This window comes from Petromyzon marinus, chromosome 25 (genome assembly GCF_048934315.1).
Source record: "Petromyzon marinus isolate PM22_M1 ecotype Great Lakes invasive population chromosome 25, UKy_Petmar_22M1.pri1.0, whole genome shotgun sequence".
NCBI classification, from domain to species: domain Eukaryota; kingdom Metazoa; phylum Chordata; class Hyperoartia; order Petromyzontiformes; family Petromyzontidae; genus Petromyzon; species Petromyzon marinus.
The window spans coordinates 8,817,599-8,838,138 of record NC_133691.1 but is presented as its reverse complement, the minus strand read 5'-3'; the positions used below and the strand labels follow the sequence as shown (position 1 = coordinate 8,838,138).

The following is a 20,540-nucleotide window of genomic DNA, read 5'->3' as shown; positions in this document are numbered from 1 at the left end:
AACAAAATAATAAAATATATATAAAACAATAAAAATTCTCACGACCGTTTGTGTTATGGTCGAAACGTCGTGAGAATTTTTATTGTTTTATATATATTTTATTATTTAGTTGTTTCCCTTCAACGTGACTTTACCGAAAGAACTAAGAATATGAATTACTGCAGTCACGAAAGCTTTAAATCAAAATTTTACGCTGCACTTGTTTGTTCATCTGTGTGAGTCTGCGCTGCCTCTGTTTTGTATACATCCACGTACATAAAAACATAAAATCTACATTTAGATTGAAAATGTGCAGTTATCTACTCGGGCTGGAATAATCCTCGTATTCAAGTATATTCAAGTATATACACATATATCATGGTAAAAAAGCACGCTTGAAATTGTACATATGATGATTTACCGCTCGTTTTGACTTGATTGTAATAATTTTGAAGGGTGGCTGAGACTTTAGCAGATACTCAATGCCTCCTCCCCCAGCCGTGCTGGTAGTGGTGTTTAAATACCATTCCTGTCAACCCCTTATCAGTGCCCCCTACCTTATTACAGACCAGTGCAGACCTTATTGGTCTCCCCTAGTGCCCTTATAAATCTCAACGTTCATCCTGCAAAGTCCCATCACAAGGGAGAAACACAAAGATAAATAGACACGTAAATGTGTCGCCCGTATTGTAACGACTGCACGCCGTATGGACCGTGTGGGTTGACACGGCGTGATAATGCGGATCTGGAATGCCACGGTCTCTCGGTGGCCTCGCTGTCGCGTGTAACAACTCCATGGCCATGATGGTGAGCAAAGTCGGAATGGAACTCGACGGGCCGTCACGCGTTGGGGGCCCACGTCCAGCCGTCAATCCTCCCGTCTAAAAACCCCACGGCTCGATCCCCAAGGGTCAACGCGAGCATCGATCGGTCCGCTCGCGAACCCCATCCCTTTAGTCCTCTCTCTCTCCATCCCCGTTCGTCTCCCCCTGGCGCCGCCGCCCCCGAGCAGTGAACGCTACCTCGCCCGTGGCCCCACGAAACGGAAAGGAACATCACCCCCAGAGACACAGACAAAGTTCCCCCCGTGTAGGCTTGAACAGACTGCGAGGGCAAGTGCTCTTTGCCAGCACATATGAAGGCCGGCACGGCACGCGGCGGGGTGGGTGGCCAGCACCACGTCCGGCCGCCTTTGTCTCCCGAGTGGCGATGTTTACTCATCACGCCAGGTGCAGTACTCATTTCAGGCCCAGAACTGGTTCAGTTCACTGGTGTCGGCCGCGAGCGGGAATCGAACTCGGCTTGCCGGGTTCGTAGCGCAGTGCGCTAACCACGAGGCCACCGCTCCCCTACCACCCCTGGCACACACGCACGCGCACACTCTGATACTTTTCAATAATTGGCCACACTCGATGTGTGTGTGGCCAACTCACCAATCGCACAAAGTTCCCATTTGTGTCGGCTCTAAGGTGGACATCAGACCCTGGGACGTGGCCTTGAAGAGTAGCCCCACTCCAGCGCTGTCCTACCAGACAGTCTCGTCCATTCACCTGATGAAGGCCGCTTGTGTTGTGGCCGAAACGTCGTGAGAATATTATTGTGTTATTTTATTTTATCAATTTATTATTTTATTCTCATTCTACGTGACTTTACCGAAAGAACCAAAGAACAGTAGCCCCACTCTGTCATCGCGAACGCTTCCTCTTTCTTTCGGTGAAAATATTTTTTAGAATGTATGAAACGATAATATTTTTGAGAATATATTAAGAGCGACAATATGCCATAGTGTGTGTTGTTTACGTACTGTATATCACCATTGATCAATTACACTGCTGGATGAAGGCCTCCCCCACACCGCGTTGGTCACGGGGGAATGTTTGACCCATACTTCACCTTTCCGATCCAGAACTGCTTTGGATGTCACTCGCCACTGTCCCCGCTATCACAATAATCATCGTCTTTGTATTGTAAATGCAGCATAAAGTGTCCGTCGATGGCATCGCTATCATCATCAGCAGCCACTGTCTATCCACTGCTGGATGGAAGTCTCCCCCCGTGCCACTGCGTACCTCACAGTTCTGGGATGCCTCAGTCCGTCTCGTCCACGTGGACCCACCTCGTCGCTCCACCTCCGCTCTCGTCGTCCTCCCGGGCGCGTTACCTCCTCTGGCTGCCATTCCCGTCATCAGTTTCCGTCAATCGGCCGTCGTTTCTTCTCGTTATGGGTCCCGCTCATAGACCCATTGCCTCTTGGGGGCCGTCCATAAATGACGTCACGCGATTTTGGACGATTTTTGACCCCCCCCCCTCGTCACACGGCGTTACAAAAAGTCAGACCCCCCCCTGAAATATGACGTCACAAAGCTCTGCCACCCCCCCCCCCCAAAAAAAAACACATATTTCCATTTTGAAAATAAAACATGCTTCAAATCGCTTTAAACTATTGTCATTGTAGTGCGCATTTAATGTGGCGCTGCACTCTGATGTTGTAGGAGAAAACACGTATTAAAAAGGAGGCGTTGGGAAGCTGAAATTGAGCATACAATTAAATTGAAAATATTCAACGTCTAACTAAAACTGGAGATGTTCAAATATTATATTGAAATTATCTTATAATTATAAAATATTAAAAGTAATTATAACTATAAAAACATACTTAGTAGTAGAACGAAGCAAAATGGAGAGTACAATTATAACAATCACATATTCATTCCACAGAATGAAAAGCCCTGGTAGAACAATTAAAATCAAAATGTTTCATAACAATCATTCAAAAAATTTACAAAATGTATGCTTCTCCATTCCCCCATGGAGAAGCAAAATGCTCCTTCATGGAATAAATTAAAAAGGTGACCTTAGTAAATTTAAATAATCAAATAGTTTTGATTTAAAGCTTTCGTGACTGCAGTAATTCATATTCTTATATAAAACAATATATATTTTATTATTTTATTGTTTCCCTTCAACGTGACTTTACCGAAAGAGCTAAGGCTATATAATAATCAAATAGTTAATAATGAAAATTAATCAAAATTGGTGTTGTTATAACAATTCCATTGTTTATATTTATTTAAAGTTGCGCATTTTGATGTGACGTCACATTTCTCAAACCCCCCCTCCACCCCTTGTCACACATCGTCACAAATGTCTGACCTCCCCTCCCCAGGTGTGTGACGTCATTCATGGACGGCCCCTTGACGCCTCTCAGTGTCAGTCCAAAGCATGAGCCCCTCTGCGCACTTTTCGCAGCTTCTGTTCCATTCTCTTTGCCGGAATCGGTGATCATCCACGTGATGCAATGAAGGTTGGCACCTTTGGGAAGCCGAATTTGACGTTGAAAAGCAACGGCAACGTGCTTGAAGAAAAACACATTTCCTGCTATGACATACGGATGAAAGTTCTAGATTTGAAAATTTCGTGACTGCAAGGATCCATACTCTTTGGTTCTATTCGGTAAAGTCACGTAGGTAAAAAATAAAACGACAAAAATCACGACGTTTCGGCCACAACACAAGCGGCCTTCATCAGGTGAAGGAACCAGACACAAAATTCGTGATCTGATCCCATCCGTGAAGGATGTCATCCCTGACTTACAGTATCCCGGGGTTTACAAATTGAGTTGTACCTGCGGTGATTGCTATATCGGGGAGACGAAGCGACATGTCTCTGAACGAATTTGCGAACACAAATCAGATTTGAAACACGTCAGAACGAATTCTTCTGCCGTAGCTGATCACTGTTACAACGCTGTGGGTGATCACGATATAATTTTCTCCGATACCAAGGTTCTTTGCAAACCCACGGGTTTTTAACAGAAATTTGTTCACAAGGCAATTCAGATCTACAAACACAGACACAATTTCAACCGAGAAGATGGTTTCAAATTAAGCAACCATTGGAAAGATGTTCTAAATCGAACCAAACATTAAACTAATTTTCAATGGTACAGTATATTTTTTCAAGTAGTGGTACCCCAAACTTTCGCAGCTCTTAAAATTCCCTTTTCACACCATCAATAGGTAAACTCCCCCTCCCCCCCCTTGCCAACTGGCATGTTCACCTGCATGTACACCACCTCTACACCGTTCATCATGCTAAGTCGGCCAATTAAATACTAATTTTTATGCTAATTCCTTTGTCAAGGCACCTTAATGCCTCTCACACAGCTTAAAGGTCGCGGTCTGAGCTTGGCTGTGTTGCACTCCAGCGCTGTCTTCGAGACAGTCTGGTCCCTTCACCTGATGAAGGCCGCTTGTGTTGTGGCCGAAACGTCGTGATTTTTGTTGTTTTATTTTTTACCTACGTGACTTTACCGAATAGAACCAAAGAGTACGGATGAAACTGTTTACAGATACAACAGATTCAAGCGCGTAATTTGACCTCATTTATATCAAACGATCTTCGCCCGATTAAAGGAATACCCAATTAATGAGTCATTTATTACATGTGTAGTGACATCAGGGATGTCACTGTATGGTGCCGGCCCGAGAGGGCCGTGGCTTGCGATGCACCGTCATCGCGTACACCCCGTAGGCGGGTGTAGTACCAGCCCTAGCGGGGCTTTGTGTGCTCTGGGTTAGTGCGGGCACCTTGCATAGCGTGTCGTGGGGGCTCCCACAAGGGTAAATGGGAGAGTGTCAGCCCAGTTGCAGGGTAGCCCCTGGGCCATGGCACTCTGGTTGACCCCGTAGACACGTGATCCGGAGTGTCCACAGAGAGGCCCCCAGGTGAGGTGGCAAGGGGGCGATCACGTGTCCGGGGAGAGCTCTCGAGAGGGATTGAGAGAGAGCTGGAACGCTCGAAGGCGGGCGGGGCCAAGGGCGGAGCCAGCCCCGACCCAGGGGGATATAAGGTGGGTCCCTGAGAGGGACCGGGGTCACTGCATTCTACAAGCTGAAGCTCTACGTCCTACAAGCTGGAAGCTCTACAGGCATCGACACGTGGTCGGGACCCGGTGTGAGGGTCAGACCCTTCGTAGCTGTAACTCCTCCATTTAGGGTAGTTAGCTGGGTGGCCACCACCCTAGGCTGTATCTGGTGAAGGGGCAGCGTTACCCCTTTGTGTTACGTGTTGATGTTACAAATACATGTGTTGCCTCTAAAGAACAACGTCTGCGGCTCAGTTGGACTCACGACACGTGAAAGGGAGTCCACACGAGTAGTCCTAGCAAGGGAACTTTATTGTTCCAGTAACCCACCCCCAGTAACCCCCACCCCCAGTAACCCGCACTACCAGTAACCCGCACCCCCAGTAACCCGCACCCCCAGTAACCCGCACCCCCAGTAACCCCCACCCCCAGAAACCCCCACCCCCAGTAACCCGCACCACCAGTAATCCGCACCACCAGTAACCCATACACCCAATAAACCGCACACCAAGTAATCCACACCGCAGACACGTGGTTCCGTGTTCATACAATTATATTTGCTCATTTTTCATGGACAAAAATATGCGTACTAACAAGCAGTGGAAGATTAATGGCAAGGAAGCGCGTTGTGTAGAATTAACTTGTTTTCGTAGTTTTAACCAGAACTAATGATGCAACCAAAAAGTCAGTTATCCTTCTCGTCCGGTGTGCGCCTGCATGCCCGAGTGCTACTGTAAAATAAACACGTGGACGGGGAGTTTTTTTTTGTCTTTCCGAAAACATTGCCCGAGCGCGCACGCGTGACTGGCGTCTGCGCCTCGCGACCCTTCCGTGAACCCGTGCAGAGATAACTTGTGGCAGTTCTCTTCCTCTGCTCATTTGAGTTTGCTCGAAGAACAAACAGAACTGTGTAAACACGTGGACTACCACACTACTGATCCCATTTTACGTTAAAGCCTGATGTGTACTTTTTTGAGAATTATTCAGCCGTGCCCTAATGCGCTGCAATTCAATTTGTATTTGAAACGTGCAAGGATGTGACCGCGTCTCTTGAGTGCTGCCTGTAAGCTAGTGTCCTGTCCAGCAGGTGAGAATTTCTTGAATTACGTCCTGTCTATCTATCTATATTTCGTGTAGTATTTGATATAAATTGCTAAGTGGGAAATCTAGTTCGCTCAGCAGAAAGCACAAAAGACCCATTGCGTTTCGCAGACTCCCCCCAAAAAAACCCTCTACACGTTCATCCGCAAAAGTGGCATCGCAGGGAAAGGCTACACATCACAGCAAATACGGAGAGTGAGTGGAATTCCAGCTCACCATTAATACAGCACGATTGTATTATTGCGCCTGATGGCAATCTGTTCAGTAGCTGAATGACAATGTCGAGGTCTGCTGGCCACGAGAGGGTTTCAGAGGAGAGTTCGTGTCGTTTTGCTCTTCCTCCTCCATTGAAGGAGCGCAGACTACAGTGGTTTATGATGTGGTCCATAGCAGTACCAACCCCACAGTGTGCGTGTAGAGTGGGGGAGTCATCTCCCTCCAGTACAGAGGCCCCTATACCTACGAACGAGTTGGGTTCCAGAGGTCTGTTCGTAAGTCGATTTGCTCATGAGTCCAACTTTACTCCTGTCGATTTCAAACATGTCGTACGGCATGTAAACCAAACAACCGGGAATGGCTTGAAAAGTTGCATAATCTCCTGTAGATGTAGATTCCACTGGTTATTCGTGTTCTGCAGATGTAGATGCCACCACCGCCATCTATTGAACTTACGACTCTCGGTCCGAACAGGCAAGTTCTCAAGTCGAATATTCGTAAGTTGGAGGAGCCCCTGTACCGTATTATCTTTCTCTAGTACGATGGGGGCTGCATCAGCCATGCTCTGACGTTCATTTCGAGGTTGCTGAGTTCACGAAGCACAGTGGGTGGGTCGCTTCAGCGGTAGCCTCGTGGCGCATATCTGATACCACGTTGGCCGCCGGTGAGTTATAGAAGCGGGCAGCGGCCGAAGCTACTTTGGGTGACCCATGGTTTGAGACCGGAGGAGAGAGCCGCGTCTGCCACGCGATGACTCCAGCGATGGTTGTTCGTGGCCGCGATCCGTGTGTCTTAACCACGAGGACTGCGTGTGGGCGTGCGTGGTCCACAACACATCCCGCGGACAACGTTTACAACGATTACAGAGGCATCCCTAATGCCCTTGTTATCTTGTTATTCGTATGCACGCAACCGTTATGCTGCGCTAATTAAAACCAAAACAGTTCACAGTAATGAAACAAAACCAAAAAAACATCGCTTGCTTTTCTGCATGGTGGAGCGGTGGTGCAGAGGTTAGTGCATTGCACTACGATTCTGGCAAATTGAGTTTGATTCCTGGCCATGGCTAATAATGAGTGGGGTGTGATCTCTACACCTGGACACCCCTTCACCAACGCTAAGTGACCAGCGTGGTGAATATTAAACACCCCCTCAAAACCCACGCGGCATGGGGAGGCCTTCATCCAGCAGTGGATTGACAAAGGGGCACACGTAATTTTGTTTTTATTAAACTTCATTCATGCAAAATACGATTTTTTAAAAAATAAATCCTCTTTCCGAAGCGTTTCATCATCTGTAATCACGTCCCTTTCCTATATTGTAGATCAGAATTCTAACGCGAGTGTAAAACCAAATCCAAAACACCGTGAGCATGTAACCCGAATCACGCACACGCAGAGGGTGCACGCGGCGGTCAATCCCAGGAACTCGGCAGCGCGTGGTGCTACAGCTGTGACCCACGGGCCGCTCGTCCTTGATGCGCCCAGGCCTCTAGGGGAAGGAGGCGAGTTTTAAACATGAGCTTCGAGCGCAGTTAAAGTAAACACGTCTAGAACTTCAAAGTCTGTACGAGCTACTCGCACATGCGCGCTGTTGGAATTCTAAACGTGAGGCGGGGAGAACAGATGTCAAGTATCCTGAAGGATGATCGCATGACACGATGTAACACAATTTTTGTTCCTGGGTCGTAAGTGTTATTTCGTAATTGCTTATGCCTAAAAAGTATAGAAAATAGCAATTATTCCTCCCAAACTTTGCTTTTGTGACCAGGACAGTGATTTTCAATGAGAAAACGGGCGAATGTGTGTCTTTTCGTTCACATAAAGTCAGAAAAAAACAACATATGAATCAAAATTCACATGTATAAAATTATCTGGACATAATAGCAGCAATTACTTCATGGATATCCTTCCCACCGCAGAGTATGTATGCTCGCTAACAGCACTTGCCCCAACAGTCTGTTAAGGCTACACGGGGGATCTTTGTCGTTGTATGTATATGTGTGTGCGAGCACACGCACCGAGGTGTTCGCTCACAGCACTTGCCCCAACAGTCTATTGAGGTTACACAGGGGATCTTTGCATGTGTTTGTGCACGCACCACTCAGTGTAAGGCAGCGTGGTTAGCGCCGGAGTGAGCTGAGTACACGTGCGAGTGATGTAACACTGGGGACGTCTGAATGGACATCGGCGAGACACTAAGTTCTGGGTTTCTTTTTGAGTTATTGTCCTGTGAAGGATAGAAGGCAGCTGCAGGCTGCCATCGGAGTCTGAATTGTTGTCGGAGTAAAAGAAAATCAATGCTCGCGAGGGAATTCGTGGCCGGTTGAACTTTTCATTCTCTGAGCTGTTTTTTGCCGGCTGCTTGAATTGGCCTCTTCACTAAGTGTCGAGATGGACTGTGAGAGATTTAGACAAAATAATTCGCTGGGAGGGTAAAACTATCACCAGAACTGCAGCAGTAAGAGCACGTGCATTGGTCTGTTGAACCTTTTCAGAGTTAGTCACCGCAGAGTCATTTGCTTTTTGTTCAGCTTTGTATGCCGCTCACATTTTAAAAGAATGATATTCAATTTGACAGCTGCTATTTCCTTCAATTCTGCCTCGATAACTTTTGAAATTTCCAGGAGCGAAATTGTGCACCGACAAAAGAAAAATGACCGCGTTCCTTCCCCTCCATGCAGGGGGAGGTCGGTTCACGAGCGTGGTGCCCCAATCCGTACTTGATGAGAAAACACAACAACAACAACAAACAATAACAAACAACAACAACAACAATGTGTGTACACACTTCTGTGCCGTGGTGTTGGAAACTCATGGTTTTCCATCCTGCACTGTTACTGAGCCCATTTGCAGATGCGATTTTTGTTTAAAAAAAATATTAATTTTAGCGAATGCTTTTACGCGTGACTTTCACAAAGTCAGAGCCACCAGAGATCCACAAGGCGCTGATGGAATGCTCAAGTGTAGTGACGGCATCTTCGATGTGAATCTCTACTTCGCGGTATTCGGGCCGAAAGTAAAACCAAAACAAAAAAACATTGTTAACGTACAATTTGTAATGTTGCGAGGAAACCGATATCGCGATAATCGTCATATCGTCATAGTGAATATCGTATGATTTATATCGTATCCTATAGTTTTCGCTCCTGTCGTGTTGTTTTTTTAAAAAATGTTTATTGTCGTAACGTTCTGACCTGCCCACCTTTACTGGACACCCGTGAAATCAGAGCATCCCAACCGGGATTCATTCTCACAGGAGGCAGGGGAATAATTGTGTATGTCTGTGGATGTCTGTCCACGTGGGAGGGGTGGGGCTGGGTGGAGAGGGGAGGGTAGGGAGGGGCTGGGTGGGGAGGGTGGGGCTGGGTGGGGAGGGGCTGGGTGAGGTGGGGCTGGGTGGGGCTGGGTGGGGAGGGGCTGGTCACCCCGTGGTGCCCTTATAAAACTCAACGTTTAACCTACTCACGCCGGCTTGTGCCCGCCCTCACAGTCGGGCATATTTGCGGAATACACCACGTGGTGGTGCCTCCGTTGACCCTGGCCATTGACCGAGCAACCCAACGTTCCTACCAGCTCCCTCCGCAGGAATGTGTTAGCTCATCGGATTCCTCCTGCATCATGAATAAATATTCTCATTTGATATCGTGGGACCTTTTTGCCAATATCAAAGTATTAAAAATAAGAAAAGGTTTTACCCTTCCTGGCAATAAAACAGGCGGCGTAAATATTTTCAAACACCAAATAGATAACTTTTGCAAGGAATCGTTTCTGCATTAACCACACACAGTACTTGTGGTGAACATGCCAAACAAACATCCTCTGATAATTATTATAAAAGCATTGTCTTTTAAACGGATTGCCCTACACCAGAGAGAGAGCAGCCTTATTTCGAAGGCCTTCTTTAGAAGGCTGTTTCCGGTACCTTATTTGGGTATCTAGGTGGTGTTTGAGCATCTTAACACAAGGCCGTAGCCATGAAGTCAACATTGGGGGGGACCAAAGCTTCCAGGGGGTCTTGCCCCCCCCCCCCCAGAAAATAAATAAATCTAAATTTGAAAAACGAATTTCCTGCCATTTCCTGCCTAAAATATTTTAAAAAATGACGAACACATTGGATGGACTTATTTTTAACAATAATGTCTAATAGTGTATTGTATTACATTGCTCTGTTTTTTCTTTTTTTACATTTCCTTGTTTCATTGTACGTAACGGCAGAGATTAGGGATTAATAAAGTACAACCATAACCACAATAATATAAACAGAAATACATTTTATAGCAATATATTGGGGGGACATTTTTAGCAATATTTTAATATTGGGGGGGGGGGGGTGTCCCCCAATATATATTATAATCACGGCCTTGTCTTAACACCACCTCTGTTATTGCCAGAAGAGGGTTAAAGCCCTATTCTTACTTTTCATATTCTCATTTGATTCTGCGTCCTCGTGGGATTGTGACGCTGCTGATGATGTTGATGATGACGCTGATGGTGATTTTTGGGGCCGCAACTCCATTGGTCGGCGACCCCGTTAGGTGCACCGCCCACCGCGCGGTGACCACGCCCCCCAAGTCTATATAAGGCGGCGCGTGGGGGTGTGACGACTCGCGGTGCCTCTCGCTGTGCGCGCGGTGAGTTGTGTGATGGTTTTTTTAATTGTTATTTTTTAAACACGCATAAAACATATATTACGATGTTATTGTTCATTTGGCTGAGTGGTTGGTGCTCGTGCCACGTAAATAATCGCGGGTTTTAAGCAAATGAAATGTCTCACTGGCGGGTGATGGCTATCATCACCCTAGGAAGGGCGATAGAATAGGTACCGCGTTGTGGGAAGTGAACAGTAGAGTTGTGCTGTATTATGGGGGAGAACCGACGCACGCCATAAGAACGTTGGAATGTATACCACTGGCGCAGGGGCTGTCCAGCGCTCGCATTTGAACGGGCAATTGTTATTGATGTGGATATGAACATTAATCCGTGTTTTGTTTTTATTTAAATTAGAAATGTAGATGGTCGTTATTACAATGTTATACTAGTACAGTACTTGCAGACGTGCAATATCGACACGAACACTGTGTAAGGACCCTGGGGCGCCACGTGAAGCCCACCGCTCCGCTACATGCCCACCACACCGCTACGTTCCCACCGCTCCGCTACGTGTCCACCGCTCCGCTACGTTCCCACCGCACAGCCACGTGAAGCCCATCCCTTCGCTACGTTCCCAGAATTGCAAGCATCCCAGCGGCACTCAATTGGGTTCTAGAGGCGGCATATTCTCGACCTGGCAACGCGATTTTTTTTGGCTTACTTTTATCGCTCTTTCAGCCACTTGTGTCACTGCAAGGGCTTCTTGCGGCCACGGTAGTTGACCGCGTTTACGCAGTTGGTGAGCGAAGACCCAAAACGTGAAGCAGCAGCCCTGCCGATGTTGTTCACGGTTCATCGTTAACACCGAGGTAGGTATGTGTGTGTGTGTGAATATCTTGAAGCTGCAGTATTCGAAAGTCCTGTTAAATAAAAGACAAAGTTTGTCTACGGCAGGTAAACCAAGGAAGGTGTGTGATTGTACATTTGCTTAACCGGTTTAAAGTTTAACAACATGCAAACAATGCACGCCGTTCAAGTGAATATTTGGTCAAGAGAGGAGCCACAGGAACGGTTCAGACAACGCTCGCCACCGATGTTAGCCGTGGCCGGGAATCGAACTCGGATTGCCGGGCTCAGGGGGGGAGGGTGTGATAGCTCCTCTGCCACCACTCCAGCCCTGACTCGCCACAGTTTAATCTGCGTTAAGGGCAACCTTCACAGACATCTCACTCCAGGGTGTAATATTGTGCGCGAGCTACCAGCGATGAATAATTACGTTGTTTTCGAACAGAATGTTGACAAACAAGACGAAGGGCGCGCATTTCATTACACAACATCCTTTTTGAAGGAATGCAAGACACCAAATATGGATTGTGCGTAAAAACATCGTGGGCAACAGCACAGCTGAATGGATGTTTGCGGATGCGCGCATCATTCCTCTCTCGCGCGAACCATGCCTCGCGTGCTTGCGCCGCTCCAGTCAACGTTCACGTCGCTTTCAAAAGCACGCCCGCCCTCTTTGTGCTTGAGCAGGCCGGCTCCCGCAGGAAGACACGCCATGGAGAGGACGAGCTTACACGACGAGTACACCCTCTCCTCCTCCCCTCGGCTCACGCTCGCGCTATTGGCGCTCGGCCTGCTGCTCGCGGTCGCCTTAGTCCGACGCCGGCGCTCCGCGCGTCGGCGCCACGGCGGGGCGAGGCCCCTCCCGGGCCCCGTCCGCTGGCCCATCGTCGGCAACATCCTCCAGCTGTGGCCCGACCCCCACCTCAAACTCACCAGGATGTGCGATCGCTACGGCGACGTGTTCCGCGTTCACCTCGGCTCCGTGCCCGTGGTGGTCCTCAGCGGCCTGGAGACGATCAAGCGGGCGCTGGTGAAGAACGGCGACGCGTTCGCGGGGCGGCCGCCGTTCTACTCGCTGAGCTTGGTGGGAAACGGAGACACGCTCACGTTCACCCGCGCGTACGACGGCTGCTGGAAGGCGCACAAGAGGCTGGCTCGGAGCGCCCTGCGGAACTTCTGCGCCGCGCCGGCCCGCCGCGAGGGCTACGCGTGCCTGCTGGAGGAGTGCGTGTGCGAGGAGGCCGAGCGGCTGCTGCTCGCCTGCAAGGGCGGTGGAGCGCAGCCCGGCGGCTTCGACCCCGTGCCCTCCATCACGTGCGCCGTGGCCAACGTGATGTGCGCGCTCGTGTTCGGGAAGCGCTACCCGCACGGGGACCCCACGTTCCTGCAGATCGTGGGGTTCAACGAAGAGGCGTCGCAGCTGTCGGGCGCCGGGAACCTGGTGGATTTCTTTCCGTTCTTGCGTCACGTGCCGAACGCTCAGCTAAGGGCGCTCAAAGTCCTCTCGGCCAGGCTCTTGGCTTTCATGGAAGGCCACATCAAGGAACACTACAGCTCCTACCAAAAGGTGCGGTGATGCCAATGGTTGTGTTTTGATTTAGAAATTAAATAACCGTCGCTCTCTGATGTGTTTTCGGGTTTTTCCTGCGCGCCGTTTGACATGATGCCCGACGTTTTGCTTCACATGCTGTCGTAATCGTCGTCAGGCCACCGTCATCACCACCACAACCACCAATAGCCACCCTGGCTGGAACCTCTGCCTCTACCATCACGATCACAATCGCCACCTGACCACCACAACTATTCCCACCGCAATCATGACTCGCAGCAGCAGCAGCAGCACCACCACGACGATCATGACCTCCACTTGCATGACCACCAGAACCATCGTTTCCTCCAGACTCCGATGCTGCTGTTGCGCAGTAGCCCCTTCCCCACGTCTCTGTCGCATTCCTCTCGCGGCCGTCCTCCATCGCTGTTCTACCCACGGGCCGTGTCCCGCTACCACCCCCCGCCCCCATCCCGTGCCGACGTTGAATGTTTGAATGTGAACGCCGGTGCAAGTCGGTGTGACGTTGCGCTGCGTGGTGCAGGGCCACGTGCGCGACATCACGGACGCGCTCATCGCCATGTGCGCCGAGCAGGAGCACGCGCTGCGCGAGGTGGGCCTCAGCGACGAGCGCGTCGTCGCCACGGCGCTCGACATTTTCGGTGCCGGTGAGCAGTGCACCACGTTGTGGTCGCTCGGTTCACCCGCGAAAGCCTCGCCCGTGGCTCGAGACTTTTTGTGTTGTTGTTGTTGTTGGGGGTGCCGGTGAGCAGTGCACCACGTTGTGGTCGCTCGGTTCACCCGCGAAAGCCTCGCCCGTGGCTCGAGACTTTTTGTGTGTTGTTGTTGGGGGTGCCGGTGAGCAGTGCACCACGTTGTGATCGTTCGGTTCACCCGCGAAAGCCTCGCTTGAGGCTCAAGATTTTTTTTTCCAGGAGGGTTCCAGCCAAGTATTTTTTTTTTTTGCAGTAGGGGAACGACGCTGCCTCTGCTGCTGATGCGCGATCCCAACTGAGTAATTTACGCAGCGTTTGGCCAACACCAGCTCCGTTGTGTGTGTTTTTTTTAATAGCTATGGGAGGGCATCTGACGTATGTGAGTGTGCCCAAAGTGCGTGTGTGTGTGTGTGTGGCGTACGTCGTGCGTGCATATCCATAACATCTCCCGTTCATTGTAATCGGCTGCTCCGTGGTCGATTACTCGGGGGCCCTTTAAAAATGCTGCCACCCCCTCCCCTCCCACACGCGCTGCTGCCTCGCGTAGGCAGGAAACCTCTCACCAGCCACGCCTGGCGTGACGCGGGCAGTGATGCCGATGACGTCACCAAGCCCCGCCCGTCACCTCCCGTCCAGCGGCACACGTAGGAACGGAGGCGAGATCGGTGTTTTTTTTTTTTTCTCTCTTCCCAAACTGTGGTCGAAGAATCGACGCGGTAATCGCTTGGGTAATCGATTACTTGCATGACTTGATTTCCCAATGTCTAGTTTGGTGTATCTGGCCGAAGGTAGCCTTCCCCAGTAACTCCAGAGCGGTGCTTGGGCTGGGAGCACGCGAGGCACGCGGGCAGGAGATGGGCTAGGAGCACGCGAGGCACGCGGGCAGGAGATGGGCTGGGAGCACGCGAGGCACGCGGGCAGGAGATGGGCTAGGAGCACGCGAGGCACGCGGGCAGGAGATGGGCTAGGAGCACGCGAGGCACGCGGGCAGGAGATGGGCTAGGAGCACGCGAGGCACGCGGGCAGGAGATGGGCATGTAAGATAAACGCGCCCGGCTCCCCGTAGCAACTACAGCAACGCGTAGCAGAGCGCACAATCGTACGTGCGATTCATCGCAGGTAGGCTGACGCCTGCTACGGGCAGCTAAGGTGTAGAGCACACGGAGCAGGTGCCGCGGCCGCTTCCGTCCGCAGCGGCTCGACGTGGCCATCGTCCCCCCCCCCCCCCCCCCCCGGACAGCCACCGGTGAGCTCAGTTCCCTGTGCGCTCCACGCAGGCTTCGACACGATCATCACCGGCTTGACGTGGTGCCTTCTCTACCTCTGCATCCATCCCGACGTCCAGCACAAGCTGCAGCGAGAGATCGGTGAGGTGCCGAGCTTCCGCTCGTGACAAACGTGGAATTCCCAATCGTGATACGAATGATGATGATGATAATAATAGCGTAGTATCTTTGGTGACCGCGATGTCACTCTTCACGATGCGAGGCCTTGTAAAACTTCACAATATGACTTCATATCGCTGTATCAGTTTGCAATACGTTTGCAATACACGTTTTTTTTTATTGTAGTGTCTTTGCGCTTTTGCTGTGCTTCCAGTACAAATAAGGAGTGCCTATAAGCTCTTTAACTTCAGTTAGCTAATTAGCAATGATTTCTATTTTTTATTCACGTCATTATGTTGGTCATCGTGCGGTGTAAGGTATAAAGATGTTGGTGTTGTGCCATCTCTCCAAGATCGCTCAAGCCTCAAAACTAAAGTCTAACTCTATACGTTTAAATTGCATATTTATATTTGGAAGAATATATTGGCTAATGACACGACTATATATAGGGATAATGTCCTTCATATTATACTATTTTTAACATTTGCAAAAACATACAATTTCTTATAAAAAGTACAAAATAATCGGCTCTGGTAGCGCAAGCACCTAAGGACGTAATTTCACTCGAATAATAACGCAATTTCAACGTAAGCAGCTGCGCTTATTTGCAACGTGTGCACCTTTGCAGATGAAACGATCGGCAGGGACCGCACTCCGAGGTTCGAGGATCGCGCGAACCTGCGACGCGTGGAGGCCTTCCTCACCGAGATGTTCCGCCACTCCGCGTTCGTCCCGTTCACCATCCCGCACAGGTGCCCGGGGCTTCGCCGCCAACCCTCAGCACCTCGCCACTGGGAACGCACGATGCCCTCCGACTCTGGGCACCCCGATAAAGGAAGTCAACCCGCACTCTTTGGTTCTATTCGGTAAAGTCACGTAGGTAAAAAATTAAAACAACAAAAATCACGACGTTTCGGCCACAACACAAGCGGCCGTCATCAGGTGAAGGGACCAACCTGTCCAGCAGACAGCTTCAAATCTAAAGAAGTCAACCTGGTTGCATAATGGGTTTGACATTTTTTTTTTATAATGGATTTAAAAAATCGCGTTGGTCACGTACAAAGCTGCGATGGGTTTGGTTGAGCGGTTCGTCAACATTTTTTGTCTGGTGGTCCGACCCCGGTCAAGGTCACCGCTGTGCCTCCGTTGAGCTTACAAAGTTGGCGGTGGTTCCCAATGCTCCCTTACCGGTTTGGCCGCGGGTTCTCCGCAGTCGCGTTCCGGGTTTTCCCTTGGTTTCGTGAAACTGGCGACCGGATCTAGCGTGATGATGGGTCACGCGCATTGAGTCCCGTGGGTCTGTAGCTTTCGGGGAAGCTTGACTCCTGGTGTTCAGGGTGCCTCTGAATATCCAGATTTGTCTCAAATGCTCTTCAATTCAGACCTCACCGTCCAGTACGAGGGACGTAAGATGCTAACAACTGTGGGAGTTCTCCGGTCGGCACGACGCTATTTGCTTGTACCGTGTTCACAGCACGACGCAGGACGTGGTGCTCAATGGCATGTTCATCCCTCGGGACACGTGCGTGTTCGTCAACCTTCACCAGGTCAACCACGACCCGTAAGCCCCGGGGACACCAGAAACTCATACACACACACCAAGGCAGCATGCCACTGTATGCTGCTTGCACATGCATGCCACTGTCACGCGCAGGGAAATGAAATCCACCGGCGAGACTGTGTCGTGAGGCGGAGTAGATTATTCTCGTATCGGGTGACAGACTGAACACCGAAAGAGATTTCCGTTTGTCAGAGCAGTATTTACCGAACCTCGGAGCGAAATGCAGCGAAAAAGCTTCCCTCAATGACGCCCCGCAAAAAAATATGCGGACGTGCGTGCATCTCTGACAACGCCAGAGTGCTGTACTCCACGAGTCCCAAGTTCGTGCCTCTCCCCGCAGAGCACACCCTGACCCTCGTCTTTGCACGCTCCTCGTGTCCGATATGCTGCATTCAGGACCGTATGGAGCGACCCCGAGCGGTTCGATCCGGACCGCTTCTTGTCGCACGACGGAAAGGAGGTGAACAAGGAGATGGTGGAGAAGGTTCAGATCTTCGGCCTGGGCAAGCGCCGCTGCCTGGGCGACATGGTGGCGCGCCAGGAGCTCTTCGTGGTCCTCGTCACGCTGCTCCAGGGGCTGTCGTTCCGAGTGCCGCCCGGCACGCCAACGCCGAGCGTCGCCCCGCAGCACGCCCTGGTGATGAAGCCGCCGCGCTTCCACGTGTGCGCGTCCCCGCGGGCGTGAGCCGACGCTCGCCTGCGCTTGCCGGGCGGGCTCTGGGGAGAGGCTGTGGGATTGCGAGAGCCAGCTTTTTTTTTTTTGCCGGGCGATTGAACAGTTCGGGTGTGTGTGTGTGTGTGTGCGGCCACAGCGACAAATGCACAATGGGGCAACGAAGTGAAAGACTGCAGGGAGTCTTGATTACAGGTGCGTGTGTGTGTGTGTGTGCACGTGCGTGTTTTTTGTAGAGACGCACAGTCGCCCCGGCCATTGTCTTAGGGCACAACATCACGCTCGGAACTCGCGCTCATTCCCCCCTCGTGCCAGAGTCTTGGGATCTTGCTGAGCTGTGCTTGCTTGCACCGTCATGCTCCAGTGCAGAACAATTTAGACGATGTTGTTTTGGGCAGCTCTTTTGGCAACAACAGAAGGATGTTTTCGAGTTCCCTCTTCGCAATGCGCAATACGATTTTTGTTTCACTGTGGAGAGACCACGGAGGGCACCACAGAGGGCACCACCTGCAGTTTGCGCAGGGCACAAGTGAGATGTGAACAAGCTCAATGTTGTTCTTTTTTACCAACCTCAGAATCAGAATATTTATTGATATTGGAGAAATCCAATGAGCTAAAATGCTCGAATCGGATGAGCTATGAAGGTCTTTTTCACAGATGTCAGAACATTACAACAAACAATACAAAAACACGAGATAGGAGTGCAACCCGAAAGGAAAGGTAAACATATCACAGGGCCAAAAAAATACAAATTGAAATAAACAATGTTTTACCTTACCAGGTAAAGCCCACTGAGGTATTAAATTATTTTTCAGAAGCGACCTGGCCACAAATGGATAGCTCAACAAAGTGGCTTATCATGTGGAAATTAGAGCAGCAAAATTATCTAAATAGTTTAAATGCATGTTTCTCAGCCACGTCGAAGGCTTGTTTATCAACCCGTCATCTCCACAATAGAATGCCACTGCTCCTGTGCCACAGTGATGGACTATAATGCCCTTCCCATTGACATCCAGTGTTAGCTCCATTTAAATTACATTTTGGCATACGAATCATTTTGGGTCCCGCAAAAATCAGGTCAATAATTATTATTTTTCAGTGCGCCCACTCGTGATCCCGACAGCAACGCGCCGCCCGCCCAGACTCGCGCCAACAAGCGCCAGCAGCAGCAGGCGGCGATCAACACGATGGGCGCCACCCCACCGGCCAAACGACAGCCCCCGGGGGCGTCCGCCGCAGTCGCGCGTGGCGACGACGCCCTCCGGTCAGCCGTCGATCCTCAGCTTCTTTGCCAAGGCGAGCCCGCCCACGCAGTGAATTTTACGTGTTTATGTAATTTTCCAACTTTTTACGAAACTTAGTGTCCCCGAGTAGCTCTCGACGAGGCCAATCGATTGACCACTAGTTTTGTTGTCGGTAAGGCGACAAGACTCATGTAGCCACGCGGTTTTTCCCACCCCGGGGCAGTGATGGGACCCTGGGGTCCTGCCAATTGCTTCATATGGTGGCAATATGTTCAGGAGCTATATTCCAATGTCGAGGTCTACCAGCCATGAGAGGGCATTGGGAGGGAATTCGCGTAGTGTTGCCGGTGAATAGTTACATTGAAATGAAAAGCTTATTTAAAGACTGAACCAGCCATCGGAGTGCAGTCAAACTATCGACGACACGAGAGTGAAAATACAGACGGTGGGCACAACATTACTCGTGATCAGTTTAACACCGTAGGCTCGTGATGCTCTGACAGCAGAGAGGAGACAGCAGAGAGGAGTTGGGTGTTAGAGAGAGGGGATCTGGGATCCCGGAGCACCACACCACCTCGACCGCACCAAAGAGCGCCGGTTTCTTAACGGGCCGAGACGAACGTCAAATGAGTTTAACCCAAATGCGCGTGGCCATCAGCCACCGCCCGCGTGCTCCACAACGCCGCGGTGAGGAGCAGCCGGCCGCGGGGCGCCGACGTCTCTCTCGCCGTCTGGAACGCTCTTCCTTTTGATATTAGGTAGCCACTGGAGCTATGTTCTTTTAAATCTAGCTTGAAAATGTATTTCTTTAGAACAGTTTTTTTTGTGATTAGTTTGTTATCCGTCTCCCGCATCTCCAATTATCACGGTTGGCTACGTACGGTGCGAAAGAAGTGACTTTACCGAAAGAACCAAGAATATGAATCACTGCGGTCACGAAAGCTTTAAATAAAAAATCATACTAATTTCGTCCAGGTATTGCGTGTTTTGCAGGGTTCTCAAGGAATGGGATCACAATGTATTATTATTGTTTGCTGTACAATCGCATATGCAATTACAAAACATTCCATATATTTTTTCTTGAATAAAAATTATCCGGTGATATATAATTGTATCAAATGTGTTTTGTGTCATATTTACACCTACATAATTGAGCAGAGCATCACCAATGTTATCGTCAAAAGAGAAAGTTACAAGTGATCATTGTTCACAAGCGAGCATTGTCTCCAAGGGGGCATTGTTTACACGCAAGCATTGTTTACACGCAAGTATTGTTTACAAGCAAGCATTGTTTACACGCAAGCATTGTTTACAAGCGAGCATTGTTTACAAGCAAGCATTGTTTACAAACGAGCATTGTTTACAAGCGAGCATTGTTTACAAGCGAGCATTGTCTCTAAAGGGGCATTGTTTACAAGCGAGCATTGTTTACAAGCGAGCATTGTCTCTAAAGGGGCATTGTTTACAAGCGAGCATTGTCTACAAGCGAGCATCAATGGTTCATTGACCTGGTGGAGTTTAGCGCCGCCGAGTGGATGGTCAGGGCACACGCCAGGGGGTTATTTGCTCCGGCAGTCGAAGGGCAGGTTCGCGATTATTTCAGCTCGGTCGCGGTTCCATGCTGCTGCTGCTGCTGTTTGTGGGAACCACTCCACACCGTCTCCGAGTTGCACTCCCAGAGGAAACGACACCAACTGAATGCGGCAGTGTTCCACGTCGTCAGTCAGCTCCGACCTCCTTCGTTCTGACCCGCGTTGTACGCGTAATGACAATAGAACCTGCATGGGGCCGTCCATAAATGACGTCACGCG

The 20,540-nt window shown here is 50.0% G+C and overlaps 1 protein-coding gene across 3 annotated transcripts; it reads left to right on the top strand.

The window, feature by feature from the left end:
• The first annotated feature begins 10,759 nt into the window (after positions 1–10,759).
• LOC116945761 (cytochrome P450 1A1-like) lies at positions 10,760–19,838 on the top strand. Of its 3 annotated transcripts, XM_032960287.2 has the most exons (8): positions 10,760–10,796; positions 11,494–11,624; positions 12,289–13,168; positions 13,695–13,818; positions 15,144–15,233; positions 15,880–16,003; positions 16,726–16,812; positions 17,209–19,838. In XM_032960287.2, exons 3-8 carry the CDS (start codon positions 12,314–12,316, stop codon positions 17,495–17,497), a joined length of 1,569 nt encoding a protein of 522 aa, XP_032816178.2. In that variant the 5' UTR covers positions 10,760–10,796; positions 11,494–11,624; positions 12,289–12,313; the 3' UTR covers positions 17,498–19,838. The 3 variants fall into 3 exon arrangements, with proteins under 3 accessions (XP_032816178.2, XP_032816180.2, XP_075925676.1); XM_032960289.2 differs by lacking the exon at positions 11,494–11,624 and having other exon boundaries at positions 10,766–10,796; XM_076069561.1 differs by lacking the exon at positions 10,760–10,796 and having other exon boundaries at positions 10,803–11,624.
• The last annotated feature ends 702 nt before the right edge of the window (positions 19,839–20,540 follow it).

Excerpts from the sequence above, each read along its gene's own strand:
- LOC116945761 (XM_032960287.2), top strand. The coding sequence starts at position 12,314 with ATGGAGAGGACGAGCTTACACGACGAGTACACCCTCTCCTCCTCCCCT. Across the intron at positions 13,819-15,143 it reads GCTCGACATTTTCGGTGCCG|GCTTCGACACGATCATCACC; the intron begins GTGAGCAGTGCA and ends CGCTCCACGCAG. Across the intron at positions 15,234-15,879 it reads CAAGCTGCAGCGAGAGATCG|ATGAAACGATCGGCAGGGAC; the intron begins GTGAGGTGCCGA and ends GCACCTTTGCAG.